Source organism: Anas platyrhynchos, chromosome 6, assembly GCF_047663525.1.
Source record: "Anas platyrhynchos isolate ZD024472 breed Pekin duck chromosome 6, IASCAAS_PekinDuck_T2T, whole genome shotgun sequence".
Taxonomy (NCBI): Eukaryota; Metazoa; Chordata; class Aves; order Anseriformes; family Anatidae; genus Anas; species Anas platyrhynchos.
Window position 1 is genome coordinate 24,385,158 of NC_092592.1, and position 17,515 is coordinate 24,402,672.

The 17,515-nt window shown below is 45.1% G+C and overlaps 1 protein-coding gene across 4 annotated transcripts in view; it reads left to right on the plus strand.

Moving 5' to 3' along the window:
• Positions 1–6,659: 6,659 nt before the first annotated feature.
• Positions 6,660–17,515, plus strand: part of TBC1D12 (TBC1 domain family member 12) — a 43,632-nt gene continuing 32,776 nt past the window's right edge. Inside the window, exon 1 of one of the 4 annotated variants that reach the window (XM_038181578.2) lies at positions 6,660–6,778. In XM_038181578.2, coding sequence (XP_038037506.1) covers positions 6,720–6,778 — 59 coding nt within the window. In that variant the 5' untranslated portion in view covers positions 6,660–6,719. Of the gene's footprint in view, positions 6,779–7,195; positions 7,976–17,515 lie in introns of those variants that run through there. The other 3 variants (XM_038181579.2, XM_027460583.3, XM_038181577.2) reach the window with 3 other exon arrangements.

Here is a 17,515-nt window from a genome sequence, read left to right on the forward strand (position 1 = left end):
TAACAACAAATAGGTACACAGAATACAAGTAAGACAGAAGTGATGCCAGAAGACAGACAAAAACCTTTTGAATGCTTCACAACCCTGCATTCATTCTCCTTTCTTTGAAAATCCCACATCCCTGCAATCTATCCAACATGTACTTTGGAACAATCTTAGGATTCCTCCTGAACTCTCATTTGACAGCACAAACTTTCTTTTATCTAAGCTAGGTTATTATTCCATACTGACAAGCAATTATGAGCCTAACTGGACTATAGCATTTAAGGTGACTGGGCTTTGGTGTTTGAGGACACTTAAAGACATGCAGACACATACAGATGTGGGCACAACAAATCAGGCCTCCACAGCCGACTCTTGCTACCTCAGGAATTGGTTCAGATTCCAATTCTTGTTCTTTATCTTCAAGGCTTTCTTAGACTTCAAGCTTGGAAAGACCACATGAAATGTTCACAGTGAAGATCCTGGTTAATACTTATTTGGGAACTTTCTCTGCTCAGACGAAATTGATCCTGCAGGAGTCACTCAATCTCAGCATTAGCCCTAGAAGCTCCAGCCAGTTGGTGCTCTGCTTTCCTTCTCCACCGAAAAGTGGAGTAAATCTGTGTTCAGATATAAAACAACCAAAAACTTACCTGTAGCATGTGCTTCTTTCCCTTTGGTAGAACACGACAAACATTAGTTGCGTTGGTTACATCACGACTGCAGGACAGCACTTCCCATGAAACACTAAAGCTGCTTGCGCTGGGGACTAGCTCCCTTTCAGCTGTTGGCTTTCCTTCTGTGCACAGCCATGCATGGAGAAAGTGGACGGCCTGATACATGATTAGGTCTTGACATCAAGTTTGGGTAAAATGATTTATACCTCTGGAACTGGGAAATGAGAAGTGTTCCTTTGTCCCACAATTTAGACATAGCCAGTTCTTAATGACTGCATTTACAGCCGTTCCCTAATGCAGTGCTGGTCTGGGATACCATAGTGATGAACATAGCATAAAAACCTGTATAGAATAACTCAGCAACATAAGCTTTCAACGTGGTCTGGAAAATAGCTCAGGATATGCGTAGGATGCAACACTGGATAAATAGGAAGTGATATTTCTGCATAGTAAATATATGTCTCTCTTTTTTTTTCTTCCTCGTTTTCCTCATTCCTATCCATCCATAGTGCCAAATGTTGCATGTTGTTTTTTACAGATAGACAAACATTTCTTAGTAAATACACTCTACAAATAGCCTTAAGAAATAATGCATTTTAAAAGTTTCGCCCCTTTTGCCCGGCCTGTGATTAGCCCCAGCTGTACTGGCTGTGCCTGGCTGCAGCATATCCTAAGGGCCTGTCTGCCAGCTTTGCACAGCTTAAACACAGAGCAGTAAATTGAACCTTACCCTTTCCAACCACTCCCTATTATTCTGTTTGCCCAAGATAAGGGAGGCCTGTTCTTTTAAGGATAAACTTTTGCTTACTACTGCTCAGGACCTGGTTCAGCATTCGCAAGCAGCACTTTGTAAACTGAGGCAGGCAACTCTTGCTTCTGGCTATTTATTCATGCCTGCTTCACCCAGCTTCATGTACTGCAAAATCAACAGAACTGCCAGGACTGTAAAGTGACACAGCAAAAAATTAAGATATTTTCCAGCCATATCAATTCATCAGTCTGCTTCTTTGCATTGCCACACAACCAGCTGAGGTGGCACAACAACAGGCAAGATTAAGAAGGTGAATATGTGACCAGGAGCAGGGATACAGTAAGCTGTTCATGCCAACATTGCCACTGAAGAATTATTTACTCTTTCTATCATTTGCTTGTACAGCCTGTGACAATTTCTTCAACTTTCCATGAAAGGTTTGAAAGCTTCTATGCTGGTTAAATCTCAACTAAATAATTTATAATGAAATTCAATTAAAAAAAAATAATCTGCACGTAGTTCTAAGCCCAGTTCAGTTCTCACTGAGTTCAAGAGGAAAGACTGTTTCACCTGTTTTTTAGAGGACTTCTCTTGCCACTAAATTTAGTGGATGGAATTCCAGGGTGCCCAGGACCCGATGTATTCCTATGTAACACCTGTAGGGTCAGGGCAGCATAAAATCAAATCAGTTAGATTATTCCTAAAAAGTTAATTTGAACATAGTTTATGGTTTTTGGAGAATGCAAAGACAGAGTCCTGTTCTCATAGCCCCCAGAGGATATTACAACACAAAGAAAATAAGAAAGAATACAAAACCAATACAACTTGGCAAACTAACTAACTAACTAAATGAAATAAAAGGGAAAATCCAAACAATCTTTTTTTTTTTTTTTCCTGCTTGTGTTTTGTTATCCATATAAGTGATTTTATTACTACTAATGACACAGCAAGTAAACAGAGCCCAAGACTGTGACAGGATTTTGTGATAATGTTGTAATCTCTGTGTGGGAGGACTAACAGCTCTTTATCAGCTACATATTAGCTTAAAAAATATTTACTGCTGTAGCCTAAGGAATATGATGATGCTTTGCCTGAAAGTAGGAAAGTGCTGAGACTGAATATAAGAATGGGTCTTATTAGTGGATGAAACAAGTAAAGGAGGAACTGTTGTTGGTCCTAAAATACCCCCAAAACAACTTAGATGGAGAATAACTGGCCAAAATACTAGTGGGGAAGGGAGAAAAAAGCTCAGACCTCTGCTTTGTTGCAGCAGCTTCCCAAAAGTATACTTCTACAGGGTTATTGCCTGAGTGAGTGAGGATCCCAGGCTGAGAAATGTGAGATACTTTGCCTGTTTACCCTCTCCTTTTCTGTATCTTCTGCTTTGTCTGTGTGTGCTCTCCCAACTCATCCCTATTCCTTTGGGTGGATCCCAAAGGCTGGATGTGAACAAAAAGAAAGTGAAAGCTCTCAGTGTCTGTGAATACAGCCTGAGGTTTCTGTGACTTAGATGGACAGTGCCTGTAGATTAGGCGTTTTATTGATTATCTGCATAGAAAGTGGAAAATAAAAACATTTTGGATTCTAGCAGAAGCAGATTTTTTTCTTTCAATTTCTCTTCTGTTCAATTAAGAATCGGAGTAATTGCATTAATTTACAATACGTTAATAAATACTTCTATTTGTTTTGATCTTAACCTGCTTTCAGGTAAGGGTGATTTCTAGGTAATCATCTCTCTGTCCCTATGGGTTTAGTTACATTTAGAACAGGAATACTGGGATATGTCAGTAGTCTCTAGCTTTTCAGTATCTTGATGGTGATATCCAGAGGATAACAGATTAAGTTTCTTCATAGGGATGTCATCTACATAGTATAGTCTTGAAGCGGGCAGCATGGAGGTTACATGGAAAGAGAGTCTTCCAATGCCTGTCAATGACTGGAAAGCCTTCTAGGCCCTAGAACAATGGAAAAAAAAAATAAAGTTTAATCCATTCCAATGCTCAGGGAGGTTTTGACATTGCTTTCATCACAGAAAGCATGAGCATACACGAGCAACAGCACCACGGGCTGAATTATCTTAATACATGTACATGACATGTTTGAGTGTAGTTTAATTCTGGGACTGCAGCACAACTGGGAACGTTCTAAGGAGAAGCCTGCAGTGTGTGGGAGTCTGCCAAACAGTGCTTCTCTGAAGTCTTAATTAATTGTTAGCTATAGTCTGTGATGAAATCTAGTCCAGAAGGCATTGTATTAAAAGTGCAAACTGCTATTAGTGGAGTGTAAAGAGGTTCTTGCCAAAGTAGTATTTCTAAAGAAACTAGAGCCTCTGTAGTGAACTGCCAAAGAGCACAACTATTGTACATACAAGAACACCTGAGGATTTGGGAACCTGAGGGTACAGCTCTTCCTGTATATTGATCTGAGGAAGCCATTCCATCTTTTAATTACATAAGTAACAAAATGGCACAGGGAAAACACCAGCTACATATTGGTTATGTGTGTAACTAATAAATGCGTATTTAGGTTATCAACATTGTTTGGCATGAGGTGAACTAACATCTGATGCCTAGCTACATTGTTCTTTTGAAAATGAGAACGTGCTGATGGGCATTGGCTTAGGTTTTGCATGGTTTGTTCCTGAAAAAATATCTTTGTGTTTTCTCAGTATTGTCAGTAGCACTGTGTAAGACTTGTTCTGCAAGGACCACTCACCAAAGTATGCAGAGTTCATAGCCCTGTATTTCCAGCATTGCTCACAGCATACCTTGTCATTTGCAACATTTGCAACATTGGATCCTTACATTATTGCAGGATATTTCTAATTTTTTTAGACTTTGGAGTAAAAAACGGTCTGTATCACTAAAATTCTTAACCATAAGAAGCAACGCCAATCAAAAAGGAAACCAGAATTAAAAGCAGTGACCTAGAATTGTGTTAATTATATGAGAGATATGTGACATTTCCTAAGCGTTCAGACCTTTGAAAGGGTGCAGTGATAGACAGGGGCTATTCCTAATGAGGGACTGTACTGAAAGGTCAGCTGTCAAAAACAGTCAAGGATGCAGACAGGTCCAGTTCTCTGCTGCTTGTGTATTTAACAGCCCTCTCAGGCATCAAGACTGGGTCACTGTAGCATGCTATAAATCTTTGGAACAAGGGTTGCAAATATTGCAGTTTGTGCAAACCCTGAGTAAGGAGTACTGCAAAAGCCTGGCTTGTTCCTTATATGGTATTTTAATTGTAAACTCTTTGGAGCAAAGTCTACATGCATTAATTATTTGTACACTGTCTCAGTGGGCATTTGCTTACGTGGAACTTGCATATGTTCTTTGTAACATAAAATAATGAAACCGGTGACAATTGCTCTCTTTCTCTTTCAATGGCTAAAAGTGAAAACAAACTAGCCAGACTCTCTTGCTTAGCTCCTGTTTCATGTGTATTCTCTTGCTACCTCCTCACAACTGGCACTGCACTCAGAGCTGACAGCCATCTAAGGTAGAAAAGATGCTCTTTTCTTTCTGTCATCCAAAACACCTGGAGTATCTTCCCCACAGTTGAGGTATTTTATAAACTGAGATACAGGCTTTGTTCTCGCATAAAAGGTGACTGTTTCTTTACAAACTTGTTTGGTAAAGTTTCCACCTTCATAACAGTCACCTGAGAGAGCCAGGAGCACAAATGATTTTATTACATGCAAATTGCCCTAATCAGTTCAAAGGCAATATAAAACTACCGCCCTGTAAGTTATTCACAATATTCAGCTAAACATCTATTTTCTTTTCACTAACAAATGTTATTTCTTACATAAAACACTAAGGATACTAAGGATCTGTACAGTAACATTTTAGTCTACATAGTTTTATATAGTCTTCTTAGTTTTATACAGTCTACAATTTGCTTAGCTTGCTCAGTGTCTTGTGCTGTACACTGCATCTTGCAGCATCCCAGTTAAACACTTGAAAATCACTACAACACACTCCATGGACCTCCGAGTGCTTCCTTAAACCTAAAATCTGCTCTAATCAAGGCAGCTTTCTCTTTCATTTTGTTCTGGCACAGAATGAGCTCCTGGATAATTCATGCTTTATGGATTCACACTGCACCCACTATTTTGTTACATGTAAGGCAAGGAGAGCTGCTCTGCCTCCACAACAGCTCACTTTATAGCACATTGCCCAGGGTAACAATGAATATATAGACATTAAGTGAATTCACTGTTGATCCCCTGTTACTGTGTATGAAATCTCCAGTTTAAGACAGATAGAACACTGTGCAGTCCCCCCCCCTCCTTTTTTTGTTACTTTTGAAGACACTGTATCTGTGCTGCCCATAGCTGTTGACCACTCAGGTGCTCCTTGGGATATTCTGCTTGCTGCTCCAGTTTAAAATACTCCAGAAGAAATGCAAGGTGGATGGATGTGCACCCAGAGCCCTACGTTAAAAGAGGATCCATGGCATGTGCTGCATGAGCTGCATGTTCCATTTGCACAGAGTACTGAGCGCCTCTGTAGCACCCATCATCTATGTCCACTCATCAGCCACGCTGATCAGGTCATGTGTCACAGTGCAGAACAGAAAACCTGCCATCTTAGTTACAGAAAAATCTTAATTCAAAAAAAAAAAAAAAAACCAAAAAGCTTAATTAGTTCATCCTTTCTAATGGTTTGGTTAGACTGAAATAGCCTACAAAGCATTCCCACAAGCAGCCCAGCTGGCATACCACGGGACAGGTAATGCTGGCAACCTCTTCTGGGCATTTTTCCAAGCAGCTGAAGGCCAAAGGTCCTTCCTCTCACCCAGCTGTCACTGGATGAGGCTGCAGACCTCCTGTCAAGGAAGGTGAGGCAGAAACAAAACAAAACAAAACAAAGTGTTTCTTTTCCAACTTCTGAGATTCCAAGTACCTGCTACCTACTGAGTCAAAATGGCTGAGATCGGAGTTGCTCGTTCCACGGAAAACACCCAGTGCTGCGTGCCTGACCTCACAAGTACAGAGACAAGGTGACAAGGGGAAAAAACAACACACACCACAGACCGTTTTTTATTTCTTTCTTTACTAAAGATAGGCCTGGAAGACTTTAGACGGCAAAGTCCTAACAATGTCATAGAACAATGAACCGTATCAGCTTTTTATTTTGGTGAATTCCTGTGTAAAACCCCTCTTCCTACGATGCCCTCAGGTCGGACACAACCCTTTAAGGCGGCCGGCAGCTCCCGGCCCCCTCCCCACTGCACCTCAGGGCCGCGGGCACGCCGCACCTGGCAGCGGTTAAAAGCCGGGCCCTGAGGGGCGGCAGGGCGGCGGGATGGAGGGCGGCGCGGGCCGGGGGCTCCCCGGGGAGCTGCGAGTCCCCCCCCACCGGCTGTGAGTGCGTGCGGCGGGGACGGGAGCGCTCGTGAGGGGCTGGGGCTGGGGCTGGGGCTGGCCTGGGGGGGGGGGGGGGCAGCCTGGTGGATGTGTCGCGGTGGCTGTGTTGTTAGGGCTGCACTGGGGACTTCACACCCCGTGTCCTTTTTAACCAGCGCCTCCCGGCCTCGCTCTCTCCTGGCAGCGCCTCGCTCCCCGTGAGGGACGCGCAGGGAGGTGCGGGCGCAGGTGCCCGCCTGCAGCACGGGGCGGCCCCGCCCAGGCGCCGTCTCCGCCGGGCAGCGCGGGGGCGTTCTCCCCGCTCTGCCTCTCTGTGGTGCCTTTCCCTGGCGGGCGGGCGGCGCCACGCGCATGCGCCGTGCCTGACGCCGAGCGGCGGCTGCGGGCGGTGGCGGCGTCGCCGGTGGCCCCGCCCCCCGGGCCTCCGCCCCGCCCCGCCGCGCCGCGCCGGGGGGGCTGCGCCGCTGGCACCAGCGGGAGGCGGTGGCGGCAAATGGTGGGGCCGGACGATGGCGGGGCTCCGGGCGTGCTCCCCGCGGGCCGGCGGGAGGCGGTGGCGGCAGAGGAGGAGGAGGAGGAAGAAGAGGAGGAAGAGGAGGAGGACGGGGAGCGGGATGGGAGCCGGGGCTTGAGGCCGGGGAGCGGCGGGCCCGGCCGGCGGCTGCTGCAGCGGTACCTGGCGGCGCTCGGCCCGGCGGCGGGCGGGAGGCGCTGCCCGGAGAAGCCGGCCAACGGCGCCGCCCCGCACGCCGCGGGGGCGATGACCAACGGGGACGTCGGCTTCCTGCGGGCCGAGCCGCCGCCGGTCCCCCGGGCGGGACGGGCCGCGCCGGGCCACCATGAGGAGGAGGAGGAGGAAGCGAAAGTGCAGAACGGGGGCTTCCTCCTCTGCCCGCACGGCCCCGGCGGCGACCCCGCGGGGACGGCCCTGGAGGAGCCGCTGCGGAGCTGCTGCCTGCGGGGCGAGGCGGGGCCGGGCGGCGGCGGCAGCCCCCCGCCGGTAGCCCCGGGGCCGCCGCCGGGCTTCACGGACGTCAGCCTGGGCTCCCGCAACACGTACGAGGTGAGCCGCCGCCGCAGCGCCCCGGAGCACCTGCCCCGCGAAGGGACGGCGCCGCCGGGACCGCCGCACACAGCGGCCGAGCGGGCCCGGCGGGCAGCGGGCGGCAGCGGCTTGGCCGAGTTCTTCAGCAGGTACGGGCCCGGGGGAGGGGGCCTGGTACCTTCCCCTCGGCGGTGCGGGTGCTGCTGGGGGGCTTATTCCGCAGCGTGGTGCGGGAAGGCACCAGGGCTGGGCTTTGTGCTCAGATCGGTGGGGTGCCCGCTAAATTTCTGACACAGAAACTTGAACTTCGGGGCACCCGCCTGCATTGTTTTGTGGCATGTTTGTCTCTTTAATGAGAGCACCGCTAGGGAGACACCTCTTGACTATAACAGTTGACAGCGCACTCTGTACTACTTCTCTGAATTTAACAATGGGAGTTACATTTCCCAATTTCTAGTAGCTCTTAATTCCCAAGCCCTGGTGTTGCAGTTATGTGGTGGTTGCTCTGATAGCACAGCAGGTCTCTGAGTGGTTTGAGAAGACAATGAAATTAAATGTACTGACTGATGGGTTGATGTGAAAGAGCAGGGATTTGGTCTTAAGGCATGACCCTAAATTGAGAAACAGGCTGCTTCTGCCAGCCCCCAGGGAAGGGACAGATGGGTTTCCATCTGAGTTTAGGGTCAGCGTCACTTGTAGGGTGAGGTTGATGCCACTGCTTTGTGTCACAGATGGGCTGAGAGCTGTGCCTCTGTTCCCTCTGTGCTCTGTCTTCCATTCCCCGTTTTCCATGTTATGTGGCTGGCAGTATATTGCCTTCCCTTTGCCTCAGTGCTCTAACACTTTAACCAACTACATTATTCATTGCTTTTTGCCCCAGAGCAATACCTTAATGAAATTCTGGAGAACTTTGTCTCCTAGAAAAGGCTGAACTCGGTGTGCTGTTGAAGTTGTCAATATACAGTGACACTTGCTGCTTTCAGCAAAGACCTGGGTAATACCTGGAAAATTAATTGCTTCTACGCTGGCAAAAGCTAGAGTGCTGGCACCTCTGTTTAAAAAAAGGTTTGCTAGGGAGCTGATCTCCCAGCCCCTCACTGGCCCGGCTGGCTGCTTCTCTCGTGTGCTTGGCCTGGGCAGCAGTGATGGCTTCAGAAGCTCCGCTTTCAGCTCTGCATATACAGTTGTGAGAGCACTAGGATTACAGCTGATACCATTTTCGGCAGCCAAAATCTATTGATTCGGCAGCCAAAGATCTATTAATGAAGCACCCTTTAATGTTATTTGAAACAAAACTCAAGTTTCTATTACTTGATAAACTCATCTCTAGATAGAGTAACACTAATGTTTGTGTCCTCCATCGCTTGGAAAAGTGATAACAGTGTTCTTTTCATGATTTTTTTAGCAATCAATTCATGTCTTCTGATCTTTTTCTGATACTTTAAAGGCTTAGACTTGTAACATCTTTTTTTTTTTTTAAAGTCTTAGCAATTATTGGTTTTGTATTAATCTGTTGTGAGTTGGTTGTTCTCGAGTTCCTCAAAAAGAAACACCCCAGCTCTCAGTAATAAGGATAGAAATAGTTGAAAATAATCCTGTGACTGAATACTCGTAGCAACTACACCTCTTGTGAAGTTCCTCACCAGGTGATTGTGTGACTTTTTAAATGAGTACAGGGCCATAAATGATGTTGTTCCCCAAAGTTTTAAGCTGTGCTGGGTGTTGGTGCTCTATCAAAAGTGGTGGCTGTGCTAAATACAGGTGGTTTAGTGGTCTGGTGCATTTTGTATGGGATGTTTCACACTTGTAATGCTCTTTGCCTAATTCATGAGCTGTCTAAAATTTGATAGCTCCATTTTTTTTCCTCTCAATAGACATAATTATATGGCACTTTCCTTTAAAGGTGGATGTTTCTTGCTGCTGTTTGGTTAAGAGCAGAAGGCAGGCACAGGGAAGCCGCACTGCCTGCTGTGGGAAGGCTCTGTTGTTCTCTAGTTGCCCGGTCAGACAAACTCCTCTGGTGTGGCAGGTCAGGGTTAGGGGGCTGCTCTGTCCAGTTGCTTGTTCCCATCTCTAGCTGTCTGACTGGCCTGTTCTGCAGCTCTGTGAAATGACCTGGGGTAACTGCATTCACGTGAATGAACTGAGGAGAAATTGATCAGGGGAGGCCAGAGGAGAAGCAGGCAGCTGTGCACAGCAGCTTCTTTCCTGCCCTGCTATAGGGGGAGTGGCTGAGCCCTCTAGATATACAGAAATTTGCCCAAGGTCTTAGAATAATTGCTCCTGGCAGTGCTTGCAGCTATTTTTCTGTAGATATGGGGTGTAACAGTTGGTCCTGGGATCTTAAGTTGTCTTTGTGCAAAATTAGGAAGCCTGTCATATCAGTGCTAACAGCTTTTTACTGGAAAAATAATTGTCTTTGTCTTTTGGTTCCATGTCTTTGTGTCTTCATGTATGAAGTGGGCTGCCTCAAGTGAATTGGAGGTGTGCGGAGCAAAGTGCTGTGGCAAGGCAAGCTGCAGCTGTGGTCGTGTGCCTCCACTCTGCTGCTGCTATGGTCAGAGCATTAAGTGGCACCTGGAAAGTCACCTGCCACTGCTTTGTGCTTCTGTGTGTGATTCATAATGCAGTCCTGTATAGCCACTGTTCTTACGGTCTGAGGTCTTGCCTAGCAGCGTACAAGCGTGGCGTTCTCTTCTTAGGTTATTTGATCACTTTTGGGTAGTCCCAAGGGTTGATGTTGGGTTCAGGATGGTTTAGTGAGCAGTGTTGTGTGAACACTGCAATTAGGGCAGTGAGGGTTGACTTGGCCCCCAAAGCAGCACCTCTACAACAGAACAGGGCAAGCAGCAGTAAATCTCCAGGGGGAGAGATGAAGTCCCAGCAATCCTGTGCCTCTTTTGAAGGTGACTTGGACTTCCTATTTTTGCAAGCATGTACCAGGCACCTTCTCAGCTTGTGTAGCTATTGTTCCTTTCTGAATTGCATGTTTACCTAGATAAATTTAGGTATCTGGGAGCTGACAGAGTTCCTGATTGCTTTGTGGTTCCTGGAGTCAAAGCCTAATATTAACAATAGCAGCGATAATTTGTGATCGTAAAGCCCCATTTTCCCAAATCCTTGTTTTCCAGAATTCATCTAACAAGTTTTCTTTTCCTGGTAAAATCACAAAGACTTGAAATCACAGTTGCTGCTGTTCACAGGTCTTTAGAACATGCTGTGAGCAATAGTGGTAAGGGTTGCAAGTGTGTGGTAGTTGGCGTGCCTGCACTTATTTTAAAAAAAAAAAAAAGTCATTAGTCTCATCCTTCCTTCCTTAAGGGGAGTGGTTGCCCTTGCTGCCAGGAAGTCTTGACAAATCTTCACCCCTGGGGATGGTGGGAAGCTGGATGGAGCTGGTATGTGCAGGAGCAGAGAACTGAGAAATCACTTGAGCCCACATCTTTCTCCCTCTTTGTAAGCACGGCTCTGTGGTTTGCTAAGTAGGTAGGTCTTCAAAAGCTGCTGCTCTCCTTGCTCTGAAATATGTCCTTGACAGAGGGCTGTGGAAAGGCTCACACTGAGCACTGCTACTTGTGTACCGGAGATCTGTAGCTTGCATTTCAATTTATTACTAAGCAGCACCTGCAGCTCATTTAACTGTATAGGCACACCTGGGCTATGCCTGCATCTCCTGAATGGTTAATGCTAGAATTGGTATTTCTATTTGTATACAAAGCTTTTCAGTTTCATAAATCATTGTGGACTTCAGGGGAAGGACTGCACATCTGTTTTGTGGGTTTTTTGTCAAAAAGGAGTCAAGCAGGGAGTGAGCTGTCCTAGTTGCCACAGATCTTCTAAACCTTCTGTTTGTGTAAAGATCAAGGAACTGATTGATGGGGTTTCACAGTGATTAATTTATATTCCTGTATTGACTGTGCCTTTATCCTAGGCAGTTCTTGCTGGCATCCTGAAAGACTTGTGTTTTTTTTCCTTTTTCTGTCCAAATTAAAAAAAAAAAAAGTGGGTGTTGTGGAAGAGAACAGAGCTTCTAACAGGGAAATACACTGGCACAGTTTAAGAAAGGGAAAGAGAGAGGAGGGTTAAGGGACTAAAACAAAGCTTGCCCCAGAAACTGCAAGGGTACTCTTCACCCTTCTGTCTCTGAAACTTAGCTTCTTGTTTTCTGCAAGCAGTCTTGCAACTTAAGTGAAAAAGCAGATACTTCTAACTGATTAGAATGACAGCTGCTGGGTGAAAGTAGGAAAGAGCACCTGGACCCAAGTCTTGGAAGAATTGCTGTGGCTAACTTCAACCAGCATTCTCTTTCCCTGAGTTACAGGCATGACTAACTCAATATAAATAAGAAAAAAAACATTCATATTATCAAAATCAGAAGTTTTTGCATGGGTTTGCGTGGGTCACGTTCAATAAGAACGATTTGCATTATGAACTGTGTTGACACTGTGACTGGTTTCTGGCTTTAAGTCATATGAGTGACAAAATATATTGGCAACTTAAGTAAATCTGGTCTCCTGAGAGAGACAAAATGTAATAAACATATCAGGTCCCAAACTTTTTATTAACTGTTCACATGCATAACTTTACCAGAGGTGTGTGATTTTATTGTATCTCTACATATTTAAAGGTTGTCTCACAAATGCAGGTCTTGCCGTAGCAAATCAAGCCTGTACAAACAGCAGCCTTGTTTTTGTTTGTGAACGAGTTCCAAGCATCTCAAGGAAATGAGCAAATCTTCAAGGTCTATGAGTTGAAAATGGCTTTTGGAGAAAGTTTCACTCCTAGGCCTCATGTTATATAGCTTTTAGAGCTCTTTGTTCCTGAAAAACATGAGCAATGTGTGTTTCACCATGATTATTTAAGACGTTGTGTAGCCGTTATCCTAGCCAAAACGATGGTTGTTGAGTAGCGAGCCAAAGTTCATGTTCTTGTGCACAGGCGGAAGAACGTGCATTGATTTAACTCTGGGTATGGATCAGATTGCTGTATGGCTACAACTTCTGTCTGCAGCCTGCTATTTTTTCCTGAAAAGCTGATTAAACAGATTGTACCTCGAAGACTCTGACGCTGTAGGTATAATCTTCAGCAGTTTAAACTACCCTGAATATTATTAACAATTTCTCTGCTGCCTTTGGTAGACAGTGTAATATTCTGTGTGGGTACAGGTATTTGCACTGGGAGTCATATAATCCTAATAGGATTTTTCCTGAAGTCACTTCTATGCTTTTACTCTTAAGACTGTTCAGTTATTAGGGTATTTTATCTTGACTGTTTAAGACTGCAAGAGGAATTTAAGGTTTTTGGTCACATTTCATTCACATGGATGAAGAAATGGTTATCTGTCTTCAGTTTCTGGGAACTGCTGGAATGTTTATCATGTAAACACAGCCCTTTTTTATCCCTTGGTGGTGGTGTTTGTCCTTCAGCTGGGAAGAGACAGGTCTGTTGTTGGGTTGGGTGGTAGGTATTGCCTGAAGTTTCTTTAGGGCCGTGATGCTGCTCTGCTTCTCAGGCGTTCTGGTATCGCTTCCTAAGGAAGAGATGCTTAGGCAGATACTGCCTGATCTGCAATACTCTAGCCTGCTGCCTGTGTTTGTCAAGCTTCTCTGAGGCTGAGAGGACTTGAATATAAAGGTCCTACAGGTTTGAGTGCATGCTGGGCAGAACGAGTGACTGCAGCGCATGTGGCTCTTGGCCCCACACTGGGACAGCAGTGTGGGAGGTGGATGTGTAGCGTATGCATGAATTTCTGACTACAGTTAGTAGAAAGCTAGGTTTTAGTCATGGCTGAGTTGACTTCTCTAGAACTTCTGAGGGCCAAGCACTCAGGCAAGTGTTCTCAATTTCCTGTCCTCCTTTCTTACCTCAAGACTGAAAATAACACCTGTAGCCTCTGGGAGGAAGCTCCTGACCATTTATTTTGCTCTCCACCAAGGTACTCCTTTATTAAGAAGTCATGTTCAACTTCCATTGTTGTTGTATTAGAAACTGTTATTTAATGTGCTCTCAGGTAGGTGAAAGTCTTTCCTGATCAGGTTGTGTAATCAAGTGTGTTGTTAGCTCTCCTTCCCTGGGGGAGTTATGTTGATCTAAAGAGTCCTGAAGGCCAGTGGTAGGAATAGACAAAACTAAGTGACTGTCTGGAGCAGAATTAAAGGAGTAAAGAGGCCAGAGATGCAGAGAGTAACAAAACCTCTGTATAGCCCTTCTGGATCTGCTGGAGCAGCAGAAAACCAGGCTTACTGCTACCTCAGTCACCGAGGTCTGGTTTGATGCAGTGAGGAAGGGTGCTTCAGGAGAGGGGTGAGGGTACTTGTCACATCCAGCTGGTGCTGCAGGAACAGCACACCAAGCTACTGATGCCAGCTCTGCTCCTTTCTGCAGCAGGACCAGGTCTCAGCCCCAGCAAAGCTCAGTCCTCTCTGTGCTGCTGCAGTTGCCCAATGCAACCTTTTATGTAGGATCTTGCCTGTCCTGCTGCTGTGCGTTAATGAGGCTTTTTATATGCTGGATGTCAGAATCCTTTAAAAAGCAAACATGCCATCAGCTACTAAAGGTATCTGGGTGATTTTGTAGCTGTGAAATGAGAAACAGTGCAGACTGCAGAGCCCAAAGTATCTCTAGCTTGTTATGGCCTTTAGCAGTTTTACAGGTTGCTTGCTCCTGTTCCTCATGTTCTGTAGGCAGCTGAGTGGTAGACTGGGGAGTATCGTTGTAAAACAGGCATCAGGCAAAACCGAAAGTCTCCTATGTGTTAATATCAGAAGTATAATAGATTAAAAATGTATTCTTGTGTTTTGTAATACTTGTGATTTATCACAAAAGCTGTGACATTGAATATATCATGAAATTGCTAACCATGTTAGATACTTGGTATATTTATTGGCTACAAGTAACAGTAGTGTGTTGCAGCACTGCACTGCATGATCTGGTAATCAATGGGCACTGTCTCTAGGACCTGAAGGGGAAGACTCAGGACTGAGGCTTAACCTGGCCGGTTGCTGCAGTAGGCACTGTGAGCTCACGGGACAGCCTTCAAATAACTCTGTCCTGTTTAAACTTAGTTCACTGATCTGGGGGCTCTTCAAAGGCTGGAAATGTTTCTCACCTTTGTCTTGAAGATGTATGTTGTATGGAGCATTGAGACTTTATCATCAACACAGTAACCACACTAAAGCTGTTGACTTGTGCCCTAACTAAAAATGAGTTGCAACAAGATCAGTTTTGAGTAGTTTGCCTCATTAGGTTGTACTTGTGTGAGACATCTTGGTGAACTGATTTCAGAACTTGCTGTCAGGAAACAAAGGGAATGCCTCTTCCCTGCCTCTGGTACTTACTTGATCCTGTGAGCTGTTGTAGCTCACGGAGCTAGGGAGTGAAAAGCTTGGGTGGCTTTCTGTGGGATGAGTTGGACTGACTTGTAAAGCATGGAGGGTCTGGGGATGAAGACAGGAGAGAGAGTGTTAGGACATCACTGGTGCAAGGAGGAGAGGTGGGCTTCCTCTCGGTGGAGCTGAAACAGCTCTGTTGTCCTGTGGGTGGGGAAAGTGCAGTGGTTCCCCTCACTCTGTTGTTCGTGTTGCTGGTTGCCTGCCTGCGGCTTGTCAGGAGTTCTGGGCCACGCAGGAAGCAGCAGGCTGTAAGCAGTCGGGTGGTCACTTTCCCACTTATTGCAGCCTAGTGATCCAGGATTTGGGGTTAGGCTCCATGAGCAAGTGATATTTGATTGTTGTAAAAAATTGATTGTGGAGTCTAGTGTAGTGTCAAAAGAGCTGCTGAAGTGCTTGGTTAAATGGGAAGATGATACAGTGCCTTGGCGCGGAGCTCTGTTTTGCTGTTTCACTTGGAAAAGTAAATGTGAGACTGTGTTGATTGTCTTCCTTTACTGTGTTTGTACTTGAGCATCCTGAAATTTAATCAGTTACCTTGCACGTGTCTGCTTGTGTACGTACGTTTCTCAGTACGTGAGCCTGCTGTCCCACAGCAGGCCTGTGCAACAGCTCTTTGGTAGGGGCACCATTTGGGCTGTTAAAGTGCTGTTTGCCAGTGAGTGTGCTGGACAGAGTGTTCTGTAATGCTGCTAAACACTCCCAGCTCTTAAAACTTCTGCGTACCTATAGTAAAACACCTGTAAGTGTTTGTGTACCTGTAGTAAAACTATTCTGCCACCAGTATTTGTGAAGCCACTTTGGGACTGGTGCTATTTAGGAGGAGCTTGAGCAGTACGGCTGATGTGGTTTAGTCCCTTCAGTTCAGTCCCACAACAATTCCCTCAATCTTTGTGTCCTCTCCAAGAGGTCAGGAATCTCCTTCTCTATCCCTCAGCCCTTTGCAGCTACTCTGTGGCCATTCATTGGGTTTCAGGTTTACCTAATCTTAGCTGAGGCTTTAGTTTACCAGTAATATCAATAGGAATGTTATCACTATGTTTAAAACAACAACAAAATCCAACCAAACAAAAACACCACACACAAACAAACTACAGGCTTGGTCTTGTTGGGAGATGCATATTTTCCTGTTCAGCGTTTCTGGTTTATTTTAATTTTTTGAGTGAAGAAGAGGGGAACCAAGAACTCGTTGGTATAGTACTGAAGACTGTTGTTTGAGTATTACAGATGCAAACACTGAAGTTCTTTCGGTAGTTCGGGGAATTTTTTTTTGTTGTCTTGGTGTGAAAAGAGGAGAGAGTTATGCTGCTGAAAGTTGCTGAAACTAGCAACATCCTGAAATGAATCTATTTGGAGATAACAGAATGTGAAGAGAAGCTGGTTTCTTGCTTCTCCTTGTAGCAAAGTGGTGGAGGATGTGAACCGTAAAATTGGTTGGGTCCCCTCTCCTCCAGTATAGGCAGAGATGACCAACTTGTGCTTGGAACAATTGTCTACATATACTGGACTGGAATAGGCTCATGCTGTTTTAAGTTATTATATGTTCCATACTTTTAGTTTCAGTAAGTACTACGTTTATTGGAGAGTTGTTTTGTTCTAGATCTCCACATTAGGAATTCTAAGTCTTAAAACACTTGCATGTTAGCCGATCGCTGGATCTAACGGAGTACAGTTGAGATGGGAGAGTAAAGGATTAATTGAAAAGTGTATTTGTAAGGTAGGTGGTGTTTGCTCTGATTTTTTTTATGCCCGTGGTACTTTCCCAGACAATAATGTGAGAAAACACTTCAGAGCACATGAAAGTGAGCAGGTAGCAGCTGGATAGCGTTGTATAATTTAAATCTATCATAGTGGGAAAGCAATGACAGCCTGCTGGGTAGGCTAGGACGTGTATTGGGGACCTTTTGGAGGCACTTATCAATTCCTACAAATTGTGTACTGTATATAAACAGTGTAAAATGTAGAAATAGAATCCTACTTTTACAAAGCCTGCAGACCAACAAGTAGCTAACCAAGAAGGTTTTATTTCATTTTAATGATTTATGCTTAGTTGAGTTGTATTTGTTTCTGTATGTGAATTATTGAAAAGTCTTGTTTCTAGCATAGAAGAGCTAGTAGTTTATAGCCAGGTAATGTTTTTATGCTGCTATGTCCAAATTTTTGCAAATAAAACCTTAATAGACTGGATGAGGTTGAGTATGAAGACAAACCTGTTTTGTTCTTAACCAGCTCTTGTGTTTTACGCATGATAAAAAAATATGCCAATGTGAATGTAGGAGTTCATGTTGTTCTCAATTACAG